The sequence below is a fragment of the Anser brachyrhynchus genome (genome assembly GCF_964034855.1).
Source record: "Anser brachyrhynchus genome assembly, chromosome: 7".
Taxonomy (NCBI): Eukaryota; Metazoa; Chordata; class Aves; order Anseriformes; family Anatidae; genus Anser; species Anser brachyrhynchus.
In genome coordinates this window covers 25,531,606-25,557,667 of record NC_137701.1, presented here as the reverse complement: position 1 = coordinate 25,557,667, position 26,062 = coordinate 25,531,606, and the positions used below count along the sequence as shown (strand labels likewise).

General features: G+C 53.2%; 1 protein-coding gene across 4 annotated transcripts in view; it reads right to left on the bottom strand.

The window, feature by feature from the left end:
- The window catches only part of HEG1 (heart development protein with EGF like domains 1), a 45,155-nt gene extending 23,227 nt beyond the window's left edge, over positions 1-21,928 (bottom strand). For 3 of the 4 annotated variants that reach the window (XR_013953859.1, XM_080600590.1, XM_080600592.1), the window contains exons 1-10: positions 21,613-21,928; positions 7,644-7,838; positions 6,780-7,073; positions 5,517-5,837; positions 4,834-5,112; positions 4,182-4,511; positions 2,959-3,279; positions 1,990-2,307; positions 1,229-1,534; positions 364-690 (exon numbers count right to left, since the gene is read on the bottom strand). Coding sequence is in view for 3 of the 4 variants with exons in the window: in XM_080600590.1 (XP_080456716.1) it covers positions 364-690; positions 1,229-1,534; positions 1,990-2,307; positions 2,959-3,279; positions 4,182-4,511; positions 4,834-5,112; positions 5,517-5,837; positions 6,780-7,073; positions 7,644-7,838; positions 21,613-21,802 (2,881 nt within the window). In the remaining variant the exon portion in view is untranslated. Of the gene's footprint in view, positions 1-363; positions 691-1,228; positions 1,535-1,989; positions 2,308-2,958; positions 3,280-4,181; positions 4,512-4,833; positions 5,113-5,516; positions 5,838-6,779; positions 7,074-7,643; positions 7,839-18,954; positions 21,592-21,612 lie in introns of those variants that run through there. The other variant, XM_080600591.1, reaches the window with a different exon arrangement.
- Between the last annotated feature and the right edge of the window lie 4,134 nt (positions 21,929-26,062).

The window sequence follows — 26,062 nt, the reverse complement described above, 5'->3', positions numbered from 1 at the left end:
CTATTACTGACTCTTTAATTTATACTGACCTACAGCATGAAACGCTTCTGAAAGCATTACCCACAACAAACCAGTTAGGACGCAAAAAAAACCCCACGACCATCAAAACAGGAGAGTTTTCCTGCTACTGCTCAGGCTCGAGGCTTCAATTCTGGAATGAGTACCCTGCCAGGAGAGACCTGGCTCTGAGGCCTCTGTTTGTGTCAGCATTTGGAGACATGAGAACATCTCCCAGATGTTGCAATGCCACGGGTGGCATTGCATGTACCAATGAACGAGAGCTTTGAACACAACATAGATAAATGCAAGACAATGGGAACCCTCTTACCCTCAAAAAATACACATGTGGACACACTAACTTACTTGTGAGATCATTTTGGAAAGATGAATCAGTGGCTATCTCGGAAGAATGTGTGAAGAGAGTCTCTGTTGCGAAGCCCGCGCTGCCAACTGAGGCATTGACTGTCCCACTCTGGTCTGCTGAAGCCGGCCAAATCGGCTCTGAAAAGCTGGCGGTCTCTGTGTAGGAAGAGGAGCTCTCTGTGCTATGGGCCAGATCACCGTTTGTCACCTGCGTCCCCTCTCCACCACCAGCTAACGTGGCTGAACGGTACGAGGGATCGGTGTAGGGGCTGGAAATCTCTTCCTCCATACTCAAGCTGCTGGGGGAATGATGGCTGCTTCCCACAGCTGAAATAGGATTGAAAATCGGGTGTTAGATTTTACCACCACAGATCAGACAGCACTTTTGAGCTCTATAGCAATTCTAGTTTGAAATGCAGATTAATAAAATTGCACATATAAATACAGATTAAACACAGATTAGCTAGCCCTCACATATCTATTTCCTTAAATACGGATTTAACATATAAAGCGTACTCCAAGCGAAGAGGAGTGTTTAAATATACAGGCACAATCAGCACCCTTAGAGTCACAGTGGCATATTTAGGCTACTTATAATTGTCACCCCAACCCAGGCAGGTATTAGATGTCTCCTGTAGCAAGAAGATACAGGACACATTCCTGAGACTGCTTCTGTTAAACACCAACAGCTGCAGACACATAATACCAATGAGCTGAAGCACCATAGCTTGTAAATAACATCCACAACACCCACAACAGCTCTGAATGGTGTTGATGGAAACATCAGCACATGGAAGAGCTGGGGGGAGAGGGAAGGGGGCTTTGTCCTAATTCAGCCACGACTGTGAAGTTCAGAAAGACTCACTGGAAGGTTCACCGGAGGCTGAGAAGTAGGTGGAGACTCTGGATGAAAGGGTGACCTTGGGCTCTGTGTACCCTGCATAGTCAGAGGAGACGTGTCCCCCTCCAGACCATGCTGGGAAGGATGGGAGAGGGCCAGAGTGGGGCTCTCCGACCGTGCCCGGGTGGGATGTGGGGCTTTCCACTTCTGTGCTCCATGTGCCACGGTTAGCTTCATCCTGAGATGTCCCCTCCCCACGGGTGGAGAGCACAGTCAAGACATACGTAGTCTCAGTAGGAACATCAGAAAGCCACCGCCCTCTCTCTGGAACTGCAAAGCAAAGATAGACATACATACATATATTTATTATATTATTATCCCTGGCCAGGGAGTGCAGGATGTGCTGGCTCTGGGAAAAAGGCAGAATTTTAAATGTAGGGAGAAAAATAAATAAATAATAATAATAATAATAATAAAGATGCTTGAAAACTTCATGCTGGAATATTAAGAGCTGTGCAGTAGGAACCCAGCTGAGTTCATGCTTGAGTTCAAACACTTGCTCTATGTACATGTGGCCCTGAGAAGCTGCCAGGCTGTCTGCACCCTGGCAAGAGAAGTGTTGCCTCAATGCAGAGGTGAATAACTCACCAGCCCTGCAATGCTCAAGCTTCCTTCATCAAAAACTGGGGTTATTAATATGGAAAATCTAGCTTAAAACCAGAAAGCAAGGGTAGGAACTTGGATGAGGGGCCCTTCGTGGCAAATCAGGAACCCACACAACCCACCTGAAGCACTTGGTGAGGATGAAGGCACCAAAACACCAGGAGGAAACACGGGCAGTGGCTTTGTTGGAAGCTCAATGAGGTCAGCATTGCTCTGTGAAATCTCTCTCTGCCTCCTGGGCTCTGTCACTGAAGAAAGCAGAAGGACAATGTCCAGGGAGCTGGTGCTGGCTTGAGCAGGAGCAGAGCTGCCTGTGCTGGTGTCCACCATGGGCTCCACAGTCCTCTCCCCATCACGGGTGGCTGTCACGGAGCTGGGCATGCTGGTCAGAAGAGTATCAGGCAGGCTTCGTACCCTGGCTGATGTTATAGCTCCTTCGGCTGGAAAACGACAAAGCAAAATGGGTTTATACATATTAAAATATAAGCAGATAGGCACACCCTCTTCCCTCACCGCCCTCAGGAAGGTACAAGGTGGGAGAAGATTTAAACCTGGAGAAGATGCCAGTTGCAAAGACAAGCCTTTCCAACCTGAGGATCGGGGAGAAGGCTGCTCACAGGACGGCACCCTGAAGAGGGCACCAAAAACAAGGGGTGGGAGCACTGGTGTGCTCACCGACCTTCCACACTGCTCCAGTCTGTCCTGTGTGCCCCATGATGCCCGTGGCAAAGTGAGATGGGGCTACAGCACCCTGTAACTCCCTGGTACCTGAAACAAAGCACGGCTGTGCTGGACGGGATCCATAAATATTGCATTCGTTTGCCTGGGTGGAGTCAGGGCTGACCGGCCTTGTCTCCCACACAGCCAGCAGGCCTGCCGTGAAATGGTGCTACCTCAGAAACCACAATAAAGCCGGGAGCTAGGCGGCTCATTGCAATAAGGCTGGGCTTTTCTGGTGACTATATGCAAAAATTAGCTAACGTTCACTGAAACATTCCTCCGTAACACCTGATAGCATTGTCCAGCACCTTGTAACGTCCCCTCACTCCTCCACACAGCGGGTATTTGAGGCCTACGGGGTCAAAGCTCACCTGTGGCAGCGCTGCCTAAGGCAGATGATGACAAGTGGGTGAGCAGCGGGGCTGTGGAGGATACGATGGCACCCGTGCCACCACCAGCTTCTGCTCCCACAGATGGGCCAGGGGACCGGGTCCGGTCTGGAGAGGCGATGGTTGCCGTACCAGAGGTGGAAATTTCTGCTGCATGGGCCAGGCCGGTGCTGGCTGGCAGAGACCGTAACGTCCTCCCAGCACCTCTGGTGGCTGTCGTGGACATGGAGGAGCTGGTGGCGTCAAAATCAGTTCTCCTCTCCGTTGTCAGGATGCTGAATGACGCAAGGCTGCTTCCAGTAGCTAAGATACGATCAAGAAAAAAAATACATATGTAAAACTTTAAATAAACAAATGAGCTTTCTTCCAGTAGCACCCAGAGGCAGTGAGTACATGCACAGGTAGAAGAATATGAGAAGACATAAATCCGGGGAAAACAGGAAATTTCCAAAGATGTGACTCCTTCCCATAGAAATCTGTCTCATAAAAAAATGTGTTTTGATGCCAGGAAAAGTGCTGTTATGTAAAAACTGCTGAACGACTATGCCTTGCACTTGATTTCACCATTAAGTGCCTGAGGGCACTCCTTGCTGCTAGAACAAACACATATCTTAACAACCCAGAAAAGGCACGAATTTAGTTCAGACCAGGCACAACGCTGAGCAGTGTGTGAAGGTCATGGCTGAAGAAGTGGGCTCAGATTCCTTTAGCACCACAGCGGGTCAAGGAGCAAAGAATGGCCTGAAGGACCTCAGAGACCACATCCAAAGCTGCCTTAAATCCATTGAGCTGGTTCCATTTCTGAGAAGCAGCATGGTCCATTGGGTACAACGCAGGACCTGAAGCCTAGTCCCCGGCACTGCAGGGACATGATTGAATCCCCACGTGCTTAGTTCCCTTGCTTATGAAATTGCAATAACAACTGGAAATGGTAAAAAAAAAAAATTATCATGATTTGAAAGTAACTTATTTTTCTTGGCCTAAGGAAACTTTTCATGGGTGCCTTTTAAGTAAAAACACTAAACCGAATTTTTTCCTCAAGAAAGAGCTGAATTCCTTCAGACCCAGAAATCATGCTACATCCTTCTTAACAGTATATTCGACATAGTTGTAATGTTTTGTGATACACAGGTAGCGCAGGATAAAATAACTACCCTCCTTCTACTCCCCATAAAAATAGGACTTCACCTCTAACTCGAGCTCACCTGTAGGACCTTCTGCAGGAGAGTGAGAGTGTGGCAGCAAAGGGTCTTCCACAGGCTGGCTGAAACCTGTGGTCTCTCTGGTCCCACGCGCTCCATAGGTCGCTCTTACAGGAGAGGTTGGTGAGGATCCGATGGTGCCCGAGGTCCTGGACACGCCACGGCTGGGAGCAGAGACTTCTGTCGCCCATCGGCTGCTGTTTGTGACAGACCTTGGTAGCCTCCCTCCGCTCCCGGTGGCAGTGGCTGAAACGTAAGCACTGGTGGTAGAGGAAGCTGAGGTTTCTTTGTCTGCCGTCGATGTGTCAGTTGGTTGGCGGCTGCTTCTGATGCCTAAGATAGGATAAAAACAGATTTGACTTACGCATACAGAGTTGCACATACGATGAGTGGTCTTTTTTTCATATGTATTTATAAACAATGGCTGCTTTTCTCAGTATGGGAACTTCAATAGCAACTAGGGCACCGCTACTTTGCAGTTTTTCAAAACTGAAAACAATTTCCACCCTTCCCCTAGTCCCAGTGCAGCTGGTAATAAAAATACACATACATCCAACAGTGACTGATGGTGATACCTATGGGAAAAAAATGAAGATCAGGGATGCAAAACCTACTCCAGCCACAAAGCAGGCATCTTTCAGACTAACCACATTACCTGTAAAAACATGTTCAGAGGCAGACAGCAAGCTGGTGAGCTCCTGGGGATGCTCAGTGAGGTCTGTGTCTCCCTGCCAGCCATCAGTTTGGTGTGCCTTGGCCACCGAGGAGGACAAGGTCTGTCCCAAACTGCTGGAGGGGTCAGGGCTGGTGGCAGAGCTCGAGGGGGACCCCAGTGTTCCTACAGCCACACTGGCGAGTGCGGGGGGCACGTCCGAGCGCAGCATTGCCTCTCCTGTGGCTGGGATGCTCTTGGGTCCATGACTGCTGTGAAAAGCTGAAAAAGCAGAGAGGAAATAGAAAACCTCATAAACTATAACAGCTGGGTAGGTTTCGTCCCGGTATCACTAGGTACAGACAACGTATGTGTGAATATTCAATACGGAAATATTTACTACTGGGAAATCATTAGGACAAGGAAAAAATGGTTTCTACATAGGAACTCCTGAAGTAATTGCTTGCAAAATTCAACTGAAAGTTTTGAGCAAAAAATCTATCCTCCTCTTCCAACAAGAATAATATTTATCCATACTTTCACTTCTGTGAAATGTTTTTAAATGTACAGAATGTGCCAAGCACAATATTATTCCTCCTTTCTTTAAAATAGAAAGGATGTATTTTTTTTTTATAAAGACTCTTTAAATAATGTTCTGAGTTATACAGCTAACTATCAAAACTCACACGTGGCAGCGCTGCCTAAGGCAGATGACGAGTGGGTGAGCAGCAGGGCTGTGGAGGATACGATGGCACCCGTGCCACCACCAGCTTCTGCTCCCACAGATGGGCCAGGGGACCAGGTCCGGTCTGGAGAGGCGATGGTTTCCGTACCAGAGGTGGAAATCTCTGCTGCATGGGCCAGGCCGGTGCTGGCTGGCAGAGACCGTAACGTCCTCCCAGCACCTCTGGTGGCTGTCGTGGACATGGAGACACTGGTGGTGTGAAACCCCCAAATTCTCTTCTCTGATGCTGAGCTGTTGGACGGCTGGTAGCTGCTTCCAGCGGCTACGGCACAATAAAAGAGCTGGATTTATATGTATGAAATTATAAACAGATGGATCCATTTTCTTCCCAGATGCTTACACTGCACGTATGGATATTAAGCAAAGGAAGTTTTCAATCTGGACGAAATGCTCTTTTGGAAAGGCATGAATCCCCTCCTCCATTCAGGAAGACCCGAATTACTGCATGTGCAAGAACTGTGGCTTGCCGCCACGAGAGCACCGCGCTGAAGCCCCCATGGAAAAGTCTACAAATGGTGGAGTAACCAGCTTGCCTGCTCCAGGCTTCCCAAAGCCAGGCAAGATGTGGAAGGCCCAGGGAAGGTCAACCAAGGAGGCTGCAGAGGTTGGGGCTGATCTGTGTTCCCCACAGGACCCCTGTGGGGAACCCGTTATCGGGTCTGAAGCACAGGGCCCTGCTGCGGTGTGGTTTGAGTGGGAAGCTGGGCTTTGCTCTGCAGCCAGCAGTGGGCCAGCGGGGAGATTGTGCTGCTGTGGGCCCCCACCCTGATGAAAAGGTACTGATAAGGTCCCAAGGTTCTACCTGCCTTTTTTTTTTGGGTAATGGAAAATGTTGGTTTTTTTGATCAAATGCTTTTTCGTGGTCTCTGCCAGGAATTTCAGCTAACCATCAGAACAATAACAAGCACTGAAATAAATAAATAAATCAGCATTTCTGTGGAAAGCTCAGATTTTCCATAAAATAGCCCATAACTGTCCTTAGAAGGCAGTAGGAACCATACACACCCCTACTCCTGTAGCAAGCAAATGCTTGTGATCATGGGCACTGCTTGTGCATCTGAAAGCTTCTCAGGCACGTAACCAGCACCACACCACGGGGGAGAGGAAAGGTAGTGCCTGGGCAAGGAGCGTGGTGGGAGAAGGTCCCTGGCTTCCAGAGATATTTTAGAGATACAACACGGAACCGTGGGCCAGCAGAGCTCACCTCTGGAAGTGTTTTCGGAGGCAGGCAATGCTGTAAGCGAAGGGCTTGCAGAGCTCCCCGTGGCATCCCCAGAGTGCAGCGTGGCACTGCTCACACCAGTCTGGGTGCTGGGAGCATGGTGGGAAGACGAGGGCTGCCCCGGGGAGCCAGGCACGGGGGTGCTGGGGAGCACCCTATGAGACCGTGAAGCTGGGGACGAGGACCAGGCTGGCCCCGCTGTTGGCATCGTCTCTGTGTCTGCAGGGTCTCCAGGAGAAGCCAGCGCCCTCTTGCCTCTCACCTGGCTTCCAGCAGCTACAAAGAGCAAGAAAGAAGAGAAATGAATATTCCTGCTGACCAGGTTAACGTGTCTCGGATGGGATTGCAGCAGCATCACCCACAGCGGTACCCAGCACTATGACATGCAGTAAGTAGGGTCACAGCAGCATTGCCCACATTTCCTCTAATTCTCATAGCACGTGCAGCTAGAGGGACTGCTGGGAACAGAAGGCTTCTGTCATCAAAAAAGGGATTTCTGCCATCAAAAAAGGGATGTCAGGATTTCAAAATTTGTCTGCATTTGTCTACAGGGCAAGAGAAACCCAGACTTTTTTAAAACCACTACAAATGTGCGAGGCGTGGAGTGCTCCCACCAGGACAAAGAGTAGCTGGCAGCTGGAGCAGCTGCCTGGGATGTGACAGCTCCCGTTCAAGTCCTCAAAGGGGGAAAAATGAGGAACGAAAAAATTTAAGACAACCTTTACATTCCTATCCCAGTGAGACACTTATTTCACCCAGAGGTGTTAAGAAAAAAGTGGAAATGGGGACAGGGCAATCAGCACAGCCCCGTCCTGCTGGTGTGGGAACCTGAGCTTCAGCACTCACCGGGAGGGGGACTGCTCGCTGTGCCCCCCGCTCCTGGCAGGGGGAAGGCCCCAGTGCTGGTGGGGGAACCGAAATGGTCTGCCCCTGGCTCCCTGCTGCTGGCCAGCATCGTCACAAGCTCCACGTCACCCACGAGAGAGCTGGAAGTCCTCATTGCCGTGTCCGAAATTCTCCTCGCCTGATGGCTGTCAATGACTGAAAGGAATAACGAGGAAAAATTAAAATCCCATCAGTGCTGGATGTGCAGGCTCGGCTTACTGCAGTAACAGCGAGGCCAAACTCTGAGCTCATTTGCACTAGAGAAAAAGTTGCATAATCAAAACACAGCCATGAAATTTATTTTTGGATTCACACCAGTGTGAATTAGACCAGTCAGCGGTGCCAAACATCGAAACCCATCTCTAGGTGCAGGAGCAGTGCCACTCAACACCCTCATGCTTTTTGTGTGTGATAGGAGGAATAAATCTTTAAAGAAAGAAAAGGAAAAAGGAAAAAGGAAAAAGGAAAAAGGAAAAAGGAAAAAGGAAAAAGGAAAAAGGAAAAAGGAAAAAGGAAAAAGGAAAAAGGAAAAAGGAAAAAGGAAAAAGGAAAAAGGAAAAAGGAAAAAGGAAAAAGGAAAAAGGAAAAAGGAAAAAAAAAGGAAAAAGGAAAAAAAAGGAAAAAGGAAAAAAAAGGAAAAAGGAAAAAGGAAAAAAGAAAAAGCCTTAAGCAAATAACCACTGGAGATTCACGTGGTGTGGCCAGCCAGAGCTGGTGCCAGGCACCACGTGCCCACCATAGGACAAAGGGGAGAAACTTATGGAGAGGATTACACCGGCCATCCAGGCACTGCCGCACCCTAAGGTGAGGAGCATTTTGGCATAACAGTGCCAGTGTCTATCAGAACTTAACAAACAAGATAGGGAAGAGGTTTGATCTTCAGGTCTGTTTTCTGTGAGCTAAGGTGGCCAGAGCCCCCATTCCACCCCAAAAGACTTGGGCTGTTGCTCCTGCGAAAAGGCCGCTCCAAACTCCCACCTCCGCCCTCACCCAGAAGTGTTTCCTCAATTCGACAGAAAACGAACAAACAAGTTTGCAGAATAAATGCTTGTTCCCAGGCCAGCACCACCCTTTAGCTCAGCTTGCTCTGCCCTCAAAGCGCTTGCTGCCCGCCGTGCCCATGTGCTACCAGCAGCAAGCTCCCCCCTCCTTGCACAAGGGCCTGCGGTATCTTGGGGATGCAGAACTGCCTTCTCCCAGGGAAGGCAACAGGCATTACATGCTCTACGGGATTTCCAAAAGCCACAAGCACCTCCAGAACACAAACTCATCTCCCCGCCAGGCTCCGGACAAGGGCTGAGGCTGTGGCTCAGCACCCAGCAGCAGTTTGGGGAGCGCTCTCCTCCCTCCATCTGCTATAGCTTCGTTGGGAACTCACCAGGAAGAACGGAGACACCTTTTGGTAGCTCAGCCTGCAGGTCGCGGTGGGATGCTTGCTGCCCTCCCTTGCAAGTCAGTACCTGGCCTGTAACTGCAGCCCACGAGTCCGCCCGCTGCCGAAAACTCCGGGTGTGCTGGAGGGCAGCACAACAGCTTTCTCTCCCTTCCCCTCTCCATGAAAGCTTTAAAAAAGAAAAGTGAAGCAGCAGCAGCCGCTGGAAGGAACCCTTTTGGGCTGGGCAGACCTCCGGAGACCCACAACCACCACAACCTCTCTCTCTCCTTGACTCGCCTGGAGAGATGACCCTCCCTGGGGAGGATGGGCCAGATGCAAAGTTCTTCCAACAAACCACGCACGGGAGCACCTGGCCTCCTCCGCTCACCGAAGGCTTACAGCAGGGCAGCCCGTTAGCTCGGGTACAGACCCGTCACCACTCATTTTGTCGCACGCTAAGCTGCCAACTGGGTTCTGCCTCTTAACTCCCCACGACCACGGCTGTAAAGAGAAATATTTTACTTCCAGCCCAAAGCCGTCACGCCACCTGCGGGCCCAGTGTTTGCATTTCCCGTGAAAACCAGCAGTGCTGCTCCCCAGGCAGAGCCGGGCTGGGAGCTCCTTTTTCTTTGCAAGCAATAACAAGGCAGCTGGTTTGGGGGAGCCGAGTTACGGCGTGGCCAGGACAAACAGATCAGGTTCCAGCAGATTTCCCAAGGCCCTGGCTTGGCTGGACCTTGTGAAACTGCTGGAAACGTGCAGCGACCTGCTGGGGACCGGTGATTTTGGGTGTCCAGCCACGCCGTGAGCGATCAAGGCACTGCCCCGGCCAGGAGGTGACTGCTGCAGGGACGGCGAAGGCTCAGCCCTGGCCACGTCCTCAGCCGTGGGACAGCACGATACCAAAAACCACAACGCCGCAAGCGTTCAGCAGCGGCTGTGCCACCTCACAGGCACCCTCGGGAGGGCTGTGGCCGCCCCAGGACCATCCGAGGGCGATGTGAACACACAGCAGCCTCCCCAAGAGGCAGCGCAGCCACAACTGCGGAGCCCACATCTGCGGGGTTGCATCATCTCAGCATCACCCCAGGCTCGGGGTGGGGAAAAAAGTCATCTAAACTTAGAAAACTCCCGGCTGGCCGGAGGCGAAGCTGTGGGCTCGAGGGAGGAGGAGGAGGAGCAGGGCCAGAGCCGCAGGCAGGGCAGCGGGGGGCACGGTGGCTGCCGGCCCCCGGGCGCTGTGTTGGGAAGCGCGGCTGCGGATGTCGGGATGAAGGGCGGAGGCCGGTTCGGAGCCAAGCGAGGTTGTGTGAACAAAAGCCGCAGCCCTAAATCTGGACCGTCCAGGGCGCGCTGGGATTTTCAATTTCCTTCCTTGTTCTTGCCCTGAAAGGAGCAGCCCGAGGCAGGGGGGAGGAGGAAAACTGGAGCTTAAAAAAAAAAATAAAAAATGTTCGTGCTTGAGACCGGTCAGCTCAGCGTAAACACGCCGATAATATTGCTTCAAGCAGGTCCCTCGTGTGCACTAAGCATGGGAAGAATGCAAGAGGTTTTTAACCACATGCACTTAACCCTTTTTACTAATTCTTTCTAATTTTCTCTCCGGCATCACGGCTCCCTCTCCCCTCCACAACGAGGAATAAATAGGGAGGATTTATCCAGCCACCAAAGGTGACCGAAGCTTTAATACAGCAGCTCGGGATGGAGCTTAACACCAGCCACAGCCCTGCAGGCTGCGAGTTTCGAGGTCCCTGGCGTGGGTGGCAGCAGCTGGGATTTCAGCGTCTGTCTGTGTCCATCTGCCTGTGCTGCCCCGGGGCTGGGGACAGCGGTGTGGTCCTTGTGGGGCTGCTGCGTGGGACCACGACAGGATGAAGAGGGCTGCTTTTGCTTCCTACCCTTTTTAGTGGCTCCACGCTCATGATCCCAAAGCCCAGGGATCTGAGATAACGTAAGAGAAGAAAAAAAATCAGTAATTGCTCTCAGAGCAGCACCATGGAGCAGCAAAGAGCAGGTACTCCGAAACGAAGAGCACACACCAGTCAGAGTCGCTCCCAAAGGCCAAGGACAAAACGTGTGCTGTGGAGGGACAGGATGCCGTCCTGCTTACCCAGTGCTTTCCAGCCTTTCAGTTTTGGTGTCTGAAGCACTGCTCCGTGGAGGCACAACCTCCCAGGCCTCAGCTCAAGCCTAGGAAACCTGCATTTTGTGCTCAACTTGCTCAGACAATTTGGGTTTAATCCCCAGGTCCCTAGGATCCCATGGACCCATATTTCTGGAAACCCACCATCCCAGGGCTCAGAGCAGCGACTTAAGCCTCTGGTCACAAGGTCTGGCTTTTGTACAGCTTTTGGCAATTGAATTAACAAAAAAAAAAAAAGTCCTGTTTTACTGTTGAATCTTTGGAAAACACTTTCAAATACGAGCCCACTTCTAATAGCAATAAGCCGTCTCGTGACTACCCGCACTCCCCAGAAGACCCCATACCCACGCAGAAACTCCACTAAAAACTCCCTGAGCAAAAACCAGGCAGCTTGCAGGCACTTAATTCCCTCTTAAAGTCCTCCAGGCTTTTCTGCTGCAGCGGTGCAAGAGGAAAAGTCACCCACGCACTACTCCTCGCTCCTCTTTCCAGGGATTTAAGGTCCCCTCAAAGCTTTCTCGGGCGGGAAGGCAGCGGCAGGGCCACCAGCGCAGGCGAGGGCAGAGCCAAGCCATGCTGGACCCAGGCTGTTGTCGGTGTAACTCCTGCTCCCATCCGAGGGCAGTGCTGCTGGAGACTGTCAGACGGCGCGGGGAGGAAGTCTGCTGGCAGGGCTCCACCGCAGCCGAGTTGCTAGGTCACTGGAACAATAAAAAGGCAAGAAAAAACATCCTGGCTGCAAAAAAGAAAGGAAAAAAAAAGGGGGAAAAAAATGAAAAAAAAAAATTCTATGGCAGCTCCACCAGCGTGCACAGTGCTGGCGAAGGGGGGACAAAATGAGGCTTGGGAGAGCGGGAAAATGCCACTGCTGGCTTTTATAAGCACGCGAGTTCATTTATAACCGGCCCTTTCTCACACAAATAAGGAAATAATAGAAACAAGGGGTTTGTCTGCAAGCCTTGCAATTGTTAAAAATCTCACATGGGGCTCACCAGAACAATATTTCAGGGGAAGCCAGCCCACTGCTGGTACGGCGAGATTAATTACCCTCTGAATGCTACCGAGGGCATCACCCCGCATTGTGCAGCCTCCTGCAGCACTCCAGCCCCCCAGCAGCTGCCCCCACGCATTTAAGCGGGCACGAGGTGGTCCTGGGGCTCCGGCTCCTCCGAAAGGAAAGGCGAGAGTAGCTCAGAAGTTGCAGGACCAAATTTTGCTTTCTGAGCATTTAATTTATTTCAGGGCCAGGAGGGAGCATTAGCTCATTCTGCCTGACCTCATGTGTAGCAGAAGTCACCGAACGGAGCTTATTTACTCCTGACATAAGCTCAGTGCCTTGGATTAGGCTTAAACGGAGCTTGCAGGGGAAAAAAGAATAAGCTATGGGTATTCGTGGGCTGGCGTGGATATCAAGAGGGCTGCTTGGTTTGGGACGCTGTGTTTTCCCCTGCGAGGGGCAGGACGGTAAGACCTTTAGCCGGGATATGGGCTGTGGCCCACAGGGGAGAATAAAGCAGCTCGGTTTGACCCAGAGCCATGGAAGAAGTGGCACAAGTGCCACCTAAAGCAGCCAGAGCCACTGGCAGAAGTTCCTCAGAAAAGCCCAGTGCCCTTCAGCAAGCGATGCACAGGCCCCCAGGGAGCATCCACAGCTGAGGCAGCAGTGGCAGCCGTCAGCCCCAGGACCTGGGGACCACAGGCATCGCTTTGCAGTCTAAAAAAAAAAACAGCGCGATATTTCCATGTCAAACCCTGGAAGCAAAACAAGCGGGAGCTCTGAGAGCTGCTTCCCGCAGCCGGGAGGGACAACAAGCAGGAAAGCCACCACCCTGCCAAGGAAACCCTTCCCGCGGGTGCCAACTGCACCAGCACAGCTCCCCCAGGAAAGGGGAGTGGGTGCCACTGAACCAGGGTCAAAGGCTTGGTCCCATGTTGGGGTTTAAAAAGGATTGTGCTTTCATATGTGTGTGTATATATATATATATATATATATATATTCTTTTAGAGGGGTTTTCTAAGCAGCATCTCACTGGGAGGGGAGGACAAGTTCTACGGTCACTTCATAGGAATGGGTTTGGGAGCAGACGGCCAACCCAGGAGCTCAGTAACCAAAGGATGTAGCAGGGACAAGAGGGATGAAGATCCCAAGGCCACCAAGGGTGGATGCATGTTGGAGATGCTCAGATACAAGGCTCGCTGGCTTCCTCCTCCATCTGGGCTAGCAAAACTCAGAACCACCCCAAGGGTGAGTAAGAAAAAATAAATTAATTAAAAAGCTTAAAGAGAAATGGATCCCCTAAAGAGATGAGGGCTCCTGCCTCCCTTCTCCCACCCGCCACGAAAGGACGATGATCTAAATCGCATTTCCTCGATGACACCGTGCCGAGCGGCCACCAGCCGCAGCAATAGCAGGGCTCAGGATGGTGCTGCGCCTCCTTCTTCCCAGGGACGAGCCAGATCCTTCCCCGGGGCACATGGACACCAGCCCTGCTCCCCCCCACTGCACCGACACCACCGGTTCCTCCCATGGGGATGGGATTCTCCCAGTTTTGGCTCCGTGCAGTGGGACGCTGGGGGTGATGGAGAAGGGCAGGGTCGGGGAGCAGACCCATGCCCACAGCCTTGGTATGTGCCTGCAGAGCAGGGACTGCCATGAGCTTAGGTCTAGCCACCCCGTGTCCCTCAGAATAAAACCTTCGCGGTTACTCTGCACTCTCTGATCAAGTTTCCTCCCTAAGAAACATCCCTTCAAAGGGCTTTTATCTGCAGGGTTGGCTGCTGCTTTCATACCGCAGCCCCATTCTGCATCTGTTGAAAGAGCTGATAACGTCCCCAAAAGAATTAACATTTAGATCTTAGTCCTGTAACCGAATCCCAAGCTGGCAATGATGAATGTTCAATGCCTAAAGCTCCTCAGGGGTATTTTCCTTTGAGCTCTTCCAAGCCCGTACCAGGGGTGAGGAGCTCTCTAAGGATGTCTTTGTGAGCCACAGCTACTGAAACCCTGCTCCGTGTCCTGCAGACACAGACACAATTGTGCCCAGCTCCAACCCAGAGATAAAGGATGAGTTACAAGGGCAGGATTGTGCTCCACAATCGTGGCCCTTGATTCTGGCATACAAGGAAAGCAAATCACGCGCAGTTTGTTTGCTGAGGCTTCCCCTCCTGGAACTACACTCGCAGCACTGTGCTAGGACTTAGCCCAGCACACAAGGTTGCATTCCTCCCTTTTGTGCTCCCTCCTGACACTGCTCAGCTACCTCCACTTGTCAGCTCGAGAGATCTCACAAGTTGTGCAGGGACAAACCTGGCCAGCACTTGTACGTGGTATCGTTCCTCCCAGAAGGTTTAACTTCTGGCTGCTACAGTTTCCCTGATAAGAAAGTGTTTTCTTACCTGGGATGGCACCGATGCAGTGGAACCACTGTTCAGAGACGCTGTGAAACACTTCCCCTTGAAAACATGTTAGATAAACATCTTTTGGGGCAATCCTACAAGGGGAGATGCTTTCAGCTCCCTTTCAGACCTGCCTTGTGCTTTTACAGAGAGCTCAAAACCGAAACCAAACCCCGAACCTCTCAAACACCCAAGCTCCAACCGGTCCCAGCCTCCTCCCCTCAATGTACACATACTCCAAGAAGTGCTGTCCTCCCCTGCTGGGCTGCAGCACCCTGCCACGAGGCTACCATCGGTTCTGCGGCCACATCCCCAGCACAGCGATGCTCACCGCGGTGTGACGTTTCACGCCGGTCCTCGGGGCTTAAGAGATTTTCCGCCAGAGGAAGGGTGTTAACGGCAGCGTCCCGGCAAGCGGTGACGCGGGTAATTGTGCCCTGCAGGCCCGGATTCCTCCTGCTGCCCCAGCCGGTGCCTTTTAAGCAAGCGCCGTGCCGGGGAGCTGCCTGCATGGGTGGCAGCGAAGCCCAAAGCTCCAGGAGAGCAAATCCTGCACTTCGCAGGCCCCCGCCTGCACAGCCACTGCAGGGCAACCTTGCAGCCCTGCCCTGCACCTGGGGGAGCCTTTGCTTGTGATGAGCAAGTTCCTCCTGAAAAGGTTTTACTTTGATGTTTCGGTTTCAAGCACGCAGGCTGCTTTAGGAATAAGAGGTACGGATGTACATGAAAACCCCTGGGTGAATCCCACCAAAAACACAGCAGCAAAACAAAGCCCTCCTTTGTTAGCCCCAAGGAGGTTGCCCATCAGTCCCAAAGCCCCTGCACGGGTTTTTTTTTCCATGGTCTGGACATCCCAGAGGGAACCTCGGGGAAGCAGATCTGGAAATGCTGCGCGCCTCACTACAGGCAGGAGGTAGGCCTGGTCTCCGCTACAGCCTCTCAAATCCCTGACACCACATCATGAGGAAAAATGATGGGAAAAATGCCCCAAAGGTGCACGTGCTGGCTCTGGGGGTATCACCACGACTATCCCTTGTCCTCTGGGAGATGCAGGGACCCCAGGACAGCCACCAACCTGGCCCAGTGAACCCCTCCTGGGACCCACGGCCACTTCTACCCCGGCAGGTAACATCGCTCCCCAGCTGACTTCACACCTGAGCTAAATCAACTTCAGGTTGAAAAGAAAAGGGCATTTTTCCCCGAAGTTCACCGGTGAGAAGCTCGCTGCCATTCTAATTGCTGTGCAAACAGTTATTAGCTTTTGGGTTTAGGTTTTTGTTTTCCTCAAACATCTCCGCAGTCACCTCAGCCGGCTGGATCCAAGCGGTGAGCCGGGAGCCCGAGACCCGCAGCAGGGCAGTGCTCGGTCATGTCATGAACAAGGTGGCTGTCCTCATGAAAGCAGCTTTAAAAACCCTTTCAAGCTTCACGTCAAAGTGCCAAGGCCACCACAAGGTGCCCACAACACCAGGCAGAAAACAGCTGCGTTTGCTCCCAGCCTTCCTGTGGCATTGCCCCGCGCTTCCAGCACCAGCGCACTCTTTGCTGGCCTCCCCTTCTCCCGGTGGAGCGAGGCCATTGCAGTGGCCGAGCTGCTCTTGTGCTTCCAATGTATGCACACAGCACGGCCAACAGGAATGGCTAAAACTGCCCCTCAAACGCCCCAGAGACCAGCTTTGCACTTGTGCTGCTTTTAAACACAACCAGCCTGCACTTCTCGTCTGTCTCCTGGATTCGCAGCTCACGGTTTTTTTCTACCACCTCCACAGCCAGCAGCTCTCTTTCTCCCCCTCTAAGCGATTCTCCTGTAACGACAGCCCCAGGAGTCGGGGCTTTCAGGAGAGAAAGCCAAACCTTCCGAGGCACTCAGCACAGATCAGGACTTCTGGCAGCAGCGGCCCATCGCCCACAGCCGAGATGCTGAGTGCAGCTGGGGCGATGCTCCAGTAACCGCCTGCAAAACCAGTTAGCGAATGACTCGGCGTAGGGACGCGGATTTACATACAGTTCTACACCTCCCGAGGAGCCCCACCTGCACGGGGGACAGGCAATGGAGAATTCCTCGTGGGACTGGATGGGGACACCACAGCGAGCCCTGCCTGGGGGAGAAGGGTTGGCTTTTGCACTTCGGACACTTAAAAGGCTTTCTTATTCCTCGTGCATTTTATCCTGGCTTCTGAAGAGACAAAGCACGTGAGACAGCTTCATCTGAGCAACTTATCACACCTTCCCTCGTGTGGCTTTGCCCAAACACTGACAGCTCTAAGAACGAACCACCTTCCCCCCCAGCTTCACAAAAGCACACTTTTGACCCCAGCATCCCCACCAGTGAAACCCGGCAGGTGTTTCACCTTCCTGCAGCTGCTCCCACCCCTGCCCCTTCTTCAGGACCAGGGTGACTGCCACCACATACAGCACCCAGCTAGCACAAAGAGGCGATTAACAGCAAAGAAGGGATGGGACCCAGCATCCTGAAACCTGCACTGGAAACCGCAGAGCATCCTGACCCTAGGAGGTCCTCATTTCAAGCAGAAGCTGGTTCTCGTTCCCACTTTGCCATATGATTTCCTGAGCACCCCGGCAGACAAGCTTTGACACTGCTCTAACGCAGGGAACGGCGACGCGGGCAGCTTGGAGGAGCTGAAGTTTACAGAGCTTCCTTTCCTCGAGGGAACTGCATTTTTCTAAGATTATATTATTACTTGGGCTGGTCGCTCAGTAATGCAACATCATTTCCCTTTTGGGTGGGAAAGTTCTCTCCTTGTCCTCTGACTCGAATGATTTCAGCCCGAAAGGATGACTGCAAACTCGCTGCATAATCGAAGAGCCGAAAGGGAACCGTGCCCCTGGCTGCAGCAGCAGGATGCTGTGGTACAACACACGGGCATTAAAAATGTAGGGCCAGTCGTGCGCACACCCCAGCTGCACAAATGCAGAAGAGGCTGAGAGGGAAAGGTGGCCAGACGTGACAAAACCACTTTCTACTGCTGTGCACCTACAGACTTCATTCTTTCACTGAGCCTGTGCTCGCAGCCCACTTGCATGTGCTCTGGCTGAATATCTCAGCAAATGAAGCTCTGGTATTTATGGAAACAGCAAATTACAATGCAAATGTTGCAAAAGTGCTCAGAGAAATAAAAATTTGAATTTGTAATCAGGCCTATTTCCACTGAAAATTGGATTCTGCCTTTTATGCTCAGCCGATCGGGAAAGAGAAAAACACACAGTATGACCTACATCTTCAATCGAATGTAAATAACAGGGCCTGGGTTTGGGGTATTAGAGGCTCGTGACAAGCTTGCTCACCAGCTGCAGACTATGGATTATCTATCGGGCGTTATCAGGGGAATATAATGAACAAGCAACCTTTCATTTGCCCGGAGCACCTGCTGACCCTCTGGACAGCCAAACCGCCCGTAAAGCTTCCTTGCACCACTCTGACAGCAGAGAGACGCTAGAGCAGGTGCTGGGTTTTGGCCGTGCTTCAGGATGCATTTTCATGTTGCAAGAAGGCAAATTTTTGACCTTTTCATGGAAATAATTCTTTATTCTGCCTGGGCTTGGTCTCTGTTCTCACCCAGAGGACGGCTCAGTGCTGGGGTGGGCAGCTGGCAAGTCAAAGCGACCCACGGCCAGCACAGCTGACCTACCATGGCTTCTCTTTTTTTCATTTCCATTTCCTACCGGGGAGCATTTCTGACCACCAGCCCTAAAACTGGGACCTGTAATGTGGGAAAGAAGCTCCAGAGGACTTCCAGGATGGGTAGGAACTCTGCTGCTCGAAATGAAGCAGCATCAGAGGCTTTTGACACCGAAAATCACATCCCCTGGGGAGGGTCCCCACCGCCCAGTGGGGCTGGCCACAGCCAGCGGAGGTGCTGCAGCAGCTGCCCGCCTCCCTCGGCTTCCCAGCCACACGAAATAATTACAGCAAATTAAATTATCTGTCTGAAGTGGCAATCGCGGCTTGGGAAGAGAGATGTGCGAATGGCTGCTGAAGCGCTGCACTCGCGAGAGGCACGGACCAGCTCCAGCAGTTTGCTACAAGGAAACAAAAACTTCAGGTGAGCCGAGCACAACTGCGCCTTTCCTCCTCCTTTTCTGAAACCACTTCTTTTTTTTTTTTTTCTCTCTCTTTTCTTTTACGCTCTTCATTCTGTACCCCGAAGGAGCAGAGCTAAACCTATGCAACCCCAGGGACCTCTCGGCCCACAAAATAAATTCAGCACCCCTCCTGTGCCACCAGCTGTCCCCTGACATCGTGCCGAAGCTCGCCGGCAGCATCCTGCACCACTCTGCAGCAGCACGACCGCACGGACAGCTGGGCTTCTGCCCCCGCAGAGCCACCCGATACATACCGGAAAATCTGAGGCAGATTTGGAGGCAACACAGCACTTTTGTGCGAACAGGCATCCTCGTGAACCTCTTCCTTTGCTCCTATATCTGCTTCTTCCACCCACAGACAGTTTCAGAGAAGGAAAGTTCATGAATAGGTGAGCGAGTGCAGAGCGTGTGCCCCTCTGCCAGGGCAGGAGGCTCCTGACAGCCAGCCTGGCTCTCCCGGGCTGCAGGCAACGCTGGTTCCTTCTTGGGTGATCTCCTGCCTCATTTCCCGGCCTCACGCTGGGGAAGCTGCAAGGAAAGGCGGCAGCTGGCAGGGGAAGGAGGGAGAACGGACAGGAGGGAAGGCACAGATGGCAGAAAAGCAGATTGAGTCATCAGGGCAGCCGCACGGCTGGCGTCCCCGCCAGGCACCAGTGCTGACAGAGGGCTGTGGGGAGGTGTGGGGAGAAAAGGGACGTTGTAGGAGCAGGGGGAGGATTCGCAGAGCCAGAGACCCCATCCACAGGGACCTCATCAGGGGCTCAGTGCCACCTCTGCCCTCCCCGCGGCACCACTGTGATGGCCTCTGCGGGGGCGCAGCGGGAGCAGTAGCGTTTGCCAAAGGGGTGGCCACATGCCATGCACCCCATGCACCAAGGGAAACAGAGGTGCGTTATTCCCATTTTACAGGTGGGAAACCTGCAATAATGAGACCAGAAGGAGGCAGAGCTCCTGACTGAGCCCACATATATCCCAGCTCGGTGGCGCCCATCGGGTTGCCCGTCTCCGATGCAAAACAGCTGCCAGGGAGAATCCCATGGTGGGCTTTGACACCAGCACCTCCTATCCCCATCCTTCCCGCTCCCCAGGTCACCTTTTTTTTTTTCCACTCCGGCCTCCTCTCCCCGGGCTCAGCCTGCCCTTCGAACAACAAGCAGGAGCCACCTGCACTGCGGGGCCGTGCCACACGCATTCAGAGGCACGGGCAGGCCAGGGAGGACAGCCGGGCTCCCCAAGCCCACTTGTACTCGCGCTGCTATCTGCTCGCGGATAAAGGGCCGCTGCCTCCCAACCTCAGAGCTGTCTCGAAGCCGCCCGAGATGTAATCTGTGTTTCCACGTAGCGGCGTGGCAACTCGTTCACAAGAAACGTTCCCCCCTTCAAACAAACATTTTCAAAGAACTCCTCAGAGCGGTGCAAGCGAGACAGACAGCGGGGCTTTCTGCAGGTCGGCCTGAAAGCGGTTCAGGAGATCCCGTCCCACCACGCCACTTCTCTTGACTGACACAAGCATAGAGCTGTAGCTAACAGCGAGTGAACTGCAGCTGTCGGGACACCCCGTAATTTATTATGCCATTTGCTCTGGATCGAGCTACTACTGTGCTATTTATCACTGCTCCTGGCTCGGGGCTGACGTGATTCACGAGCACCTGTAGCTGCCGGCAGCGCAGAGCAAACTGCAGAGCCCCATGCCCCCGGCCAGACCCAGGGTTTTGCAGCACGAGGACAGCCAGCTCGGGCTTTTCAGGCTCGAACAAAGGAAACGCATTCCTCCGCCGGCTCTCAGGAGCCATCAAGGTCACAGGAAAAGATGCCAGATAGGAATCTGAGGTGAAATTGAATATATTTTTTTTTTCTATCCGGCAAGGGATCTGCAAAGGCTCTTGTCAAATAACAGCTGAGAACTTTGCAGGCAGTTGCAGATTTTGCCTCCGCGAGCCTCACAGCAGGAAAAGGAGTGTTGTTTTCACCACTTCTGGAGGGAGAACTGACTCGAAGTGGCACTGAGAGCTCTGTAGCTGGGCCAGGAAGGGGCCCAAATCTCCCTAATTTCAGCGCGGTATCCTGGTCACCAGGCTGCTCTCACAAACACTGTCAGCAGCTTTAATGCACTGCAGGGTGCATCCCAGCCGGGATCCCCAGCCAAACACCTTGCATAGCGTGGGCACATCCTACAAAGGCACACTTCGGCTACCCAAAGACAACCAAAACATTACAAATGTAGTTTTGCTGCATTTCCTGAAGTTTCACAACTTGAGTTTTATACACCGAACCCTGCATACCAAAGCATGGTACTCTCCTCACATCAGGAACTAAGCCAAAACTCGGCGGTCCATCCCAGGCAGGTGATCAGCCGTCCAGACCCGAAACCCACGCGTGTCTGTGTTGACGTGCTGGATTTCCTTCGCCCACCTGCAGCCGCCCAGCACCAGCTCCCCCAGCGCATCAGGACTTAGTCACCCTGCGAGCCCTGTCTCTTCTTGGCACGTGGGTAAACCCGCTCACCAGGAGATGAAGCGAGCTCTGCTTTTCCCACAAAAACACCCAGCCTACCCGCTCCCTGTGCTGAAACCAGCCCCGGCATCACCTGCAAAGCACCACGCCAGTCCCCGCTCCCGGTCGCAGATGTGGCAGGCGAGGAAAGCCGCGACTTTGCAGGTGACCGATGTGCCGCTTTGGGGTGACACAGAGACACCCTGACGCACCTGTCCCACGCGTGGCGTGGGCTCGGTGCCCACCCGTGCACCCACGTCCCCTTCGCAGCTTTCCCCCCTGGCTCCTTCCACCTCTGGAAGGATCCCAGCACCCGGGGGGCTCCGGGAAGTCCCACGGAGCGGGGCAGGGGGCTCGGATAAAGCCCCCAGGACGAAGCCACCAGTGTGTCCCCCCGTCCCCATCCCGTCCCCACTCACCGGGGCGGCCGGCGTGTCCCGCGGCGGGCGGCGAGCAGGGGCGGCCGAGGCGGCTGCGAGGCGATGGAAGAGGAGGAGGAGGAGGAGGAGGAGGAGGAAGGCGCCGGAGAGGGGGTGCGAGGGGCAGCGACCCGGCCGGCGGGGCCAGCCCCAGCCCCAGCAGCAGCAGCAGGGTGCAGGCTGCCGGCATGGCGCTGGGGACGGGACGGGGAGGAAGAGGAGGAGGAGGAGGACGAAGGGGGGCTCACATGCCCGCCGGGGGACGGGGCCAGGCCGGCGGGGGGGTGCCCATAGCGCCCGGGGAAGGGGGGGGGGGGGGGCCGGCCAGCGGCGACGGCAGCCCGCGGCCAAGTGCCGGCGGCCGAAAGTAAAAGGGCAGGCGGCCGAGGCTCCTCCTCGAGCCTGACATCACCCGGCGCGGCCCCGCACGGCTCGGCACGGCCCCCCCCGCATCCCTCCCCCGGGCCGGCCCCGCTCCTGCGCTGCTTTGACCCCGGCCTGGCCTCCCCCGGGCACCCCGCACCGGGGGGGGGGGGGGGGGGGGGTGAAGCCCAGGTCCCCCGGGGGGGCACCGCCGAAGCGGCTCCGAGCCGAGCCCGGGGGGCGTCGGGCAGCCCCCAGGCTCCAGCCCCCTCCCGGCTCTGCGCCTACGAGCCCCTGCCAAGTAACTTTGAAAGCTTTTACTGGTTCCACAGCGAAGCCGCTGGCTTTTCCAGGCCGGCAGCGGCTTTCTGAGGCTGCGGCTTCTTGCGGGGGTGAGTTCCCAGGCTGGGCTGCACGGGAGGCAAAGGATTTCCCTTTATTGTTCTGAAATTCCCCTTCCTCGCCCCGCGCTCCTGGTTCGGCGAGAGCACACACCGCAGAGCTGGGGCTCGGCCCTGGCTGCTGGCAGCCCCAAGGAGCCTGGTCGCAGTGTCCCCACCGAGCCCTCCATCCCCACCAGCAGCACCCCGTCCTTGGCAGCCTCTCCCTCCTGGGACGCTTGCACGCCCTTTGCTTTCCCCCCCGAGCTATATATTTCAGGTTCAGGCTGAATTTCCCCCAGCCAAGCAGAATCTGGTGCTCTGAACTCGGCTGGCAAGCGACAACCCACCGAATCCAGGACCAACCACCGATTTGGTCTGCACCCCCTGCTCCCTCTTTCTCCCTTCACCAAGAGAGAAGCAAGCAGCCGGCTACCAAACATAAACTCTCCTGAAGGCCTCTTTCCACCCAAAAGGTGGCACTGATGAGCCCACACAAGCACGCGAATGACAGGGGCTTGTCAGGGGCTTGTTAGTCCCGGACACAGGGATTTGGCATCCCGTTACTATGGGTTTCTCTGAAATGAACCGGCATATCGCAACCCCGCTTCTAATTACGCAAGGCAACATCCCAGCCCTGGCAGCTGGGGCCACCTGAGCGACCCAGAAGCTGCAGGCAGCTGCCAGCAAGCTGCGTGGTCTGCACAGGACATCCTTGGGGTCCTGCAGCCTACGCCAAGGGACTCACCCGTACCTTACAGAACGGGTCGCCTAAAAAAAGGCTTCCTCAGTGTGATGGAGATACCCACACTCAGCGAAGCGATGTGCCATCAGGAGTTAAAGCTGCTGTGAGGAGGAGCTGTAAAGTAGCTTGCTACTTTGGGAGAAGGCCCAGGGAATGCAGAGCAGCAGCTCAAATAGCTGGGGGATATCTTTTTGCATGAAGTGCATGACTCCCCGTTACCAACTCCTACAACAATAAGCACTCTGCATCCTCTGAAGCTGTAAATCCAGCAAGCAGGAAGCGCGGGATCGAATGCTCTTCCAACAAGTCTCAATAAATTCTTCCTACTGTTTTACTCAACAGGCACGTTGAGAACAAAATCAGCAGCGCGTGAATGCAAAATAAACGTCGCTGAAAGAACAACCTTGAGGAAGACGGGGTTGGTATCGGATGTCCCCACCTCGTGGTGTCCCTGCGGTGCACAGCAGGGCCCCCGCCATGCCCTGCCACTGCCTACAACACCCAGGCTGGGACAAAAGCACCGTGATGGGAGCTGGTACCATTAAACGAGCATTTACCATACAGAAAAAGCTATCCCCACTCTCTGTTGCGGCTCCAGTCACAAGCAGCGTGTTATTCACAGGCACCTGGAAAGGAAGCGCCGATGTCCAGGCTGTTTCGTACTTCCCAAACACAATCCCTTCCCCCACCAGCTGCCCAATTTGCCAAGGCCTCGTGGCTGTAAATGCCAAGCTACCGCCTTTTCCTGCCATGTCACTTCAGTCCTACCTTTGCCGCTTCAATGAGGAATGTCCTCACACCAAAGAAGCCAACTCATGATGAGCTCCACTATTTTTGAGGTCCAGCTCACCAAATGAGCTCATTCACTTCTCCCCGCGTGGCCCCAAGCTGTGCGTCCCCGTGGCATTGTACATGGCACCAGCACTCGTGGCAGGGCCGCATCCTGCTCCCCAGTAATGGGAGATTTAAATGCATGGTATTCATTTCCCCAGGAGTCAGAAGGACCAGGCAAACCCTGATGTCAAACAATGCCTCCCGAAAGAAGCTGTGACCTAAAAGTCTCCCCAAATTATGTATAAATACACTCAATGCTTCCATCCAAAAGCAGCACATTCAACTCAAAAAAGAGTTTAAAAAGAATAACAGCAACACAGGAAGCCTGTAACATTACTATATAAAACATGATTGATAGTAAAAGCTGATTAATTGAATCCCACCCATCACCCTGCTCTGGGGGAGGAAAAACAGTTTGTTTTTGTTTCACCTTGATTTCCACGTTCCAGTCTGAGGGGCTGGAGGCACACAGCCCAATTCACCAGGTTCTGCATTGTTTCAGCCTGAAATCACTAAAAAACACAGGAGTTTCTACAGAAGAGGCATCTCCATAACACCTCGTAAGGATTACGCTCACTGGTCACTTCTCGTCGGTTCTATAGGAACCCTTCACAGCCCCAGCCAACATCATGAAACTCCTGCAGCTCGCTTGAAACGCAGCCCAGATCTGTCTAAAACTTGGATCAGGCTCATAAACCTCAGACAAGTTTTAAGCTGATGATGAATTAAGGTACAAAGTGAATATTTTCTACTCCTGGAATTTGTTATTAAAAGTCCTGAGTTTCCGAAGTGGACAGATAGTTCCTAACCAAGCAATTAATTACCTTCGCCGTCTCCTCTCGATGCTGTAAGCCATCCGTTAATGGATCCCAATCATCCAAAAGGCACTTAGCACCTGAACATTTTTCTTGAAATTCTGGGGATAGTGGTGTTTGATTGATTTATTTTTACAAGAAATGCCTGCCTCGTACCTCCCTTGCAGGCAGCTCATTCCAGATACTTGACATTTGGAGGTCAGCATGGATACGGGTCTTGTGCTCTCTTTTCATCCCTCACAGAAAAATGCACAACAAAATAAAGCCACTGGATCCAAAATGTTGCCTTTTGAATCCCATTGTTGGAAATAAACCCAATATTTTCTGGAAAAGAAGGAAAAAAAGTCAGCCATTTCAATCTGTCTGGTGAGAAGCAACTCTAAACCTCTGATTTATTTCTTTCAGGACCCATTTCAGCCAGCTCTGGTTTGGAGCGCATCAAGAACAACCCAGCCCTTCCAAAAGCCCTGCACAGCAGCACTGCCGCAGTCCAAGAAGCTGCTGCAGCTGCCAAGGTTCACGAGCAGCATTTGGATCCCATAAAGCTACAGGTGCACTCCTGTACCACCGGGCTCTGCCGAGCGGCACCAAGGCTTCTGCTCACAAACCTCTCAAATCCGGGCAAATCCCAAAGCCACGAGGGGCAGAAAGGGAAGGAGCTTTTGTTACACCCCACAGCTTTAGGGCTCTGTGTTTCCAGCCCGCAGTTGGCTGCCAGAGCCTCTCACCCACAGCTTTTAGGGCTTTTACCCAGAGGTCTCGCCTTGTCTCGGGTTTAAATACCATTACACCAGATCTAGGTCTCAGCACTGTGAAGTCAGGAATGTAAGTTCACTGTGGTCCTGTTTTATATGGAGTTACCAGATTTACAGGTTGACTATAATCTTTTAATTTTCTCTCGTTTATTGCAGTAATTGCCCTTTCTAGAATTCACCAGACAAAGGCAGTAATTCAAATAACCTCATTTTCCCGCTGATTTAAATGACATCCCTAGGCTGGCTGCTGTGATTCAGCACATCTCGTCCAGCCTTGCAGGTGTAGGTACGATGCCGCGCAAAACTGTGCCTGCCTGAACCAGAAAGGCAGGGGTGAGAACACACCGCCTCACTCTCGCAGAGAGCCTGTTCCTGCATTAGCCCACGCACAGAATTGTCTTTTATTCAGCACATTTTGTCATGCTGCTCCTGTGATCGCTGTTACCTGCTAGGAACAAGCGACCATCCCAGCTGTGAGACTTTTTGGCCAACATACACACCAAAGAACATCCAAGGAAACCCAAAGCTGACCAAGAGAGAGCCACGAGGGGAGAAAAA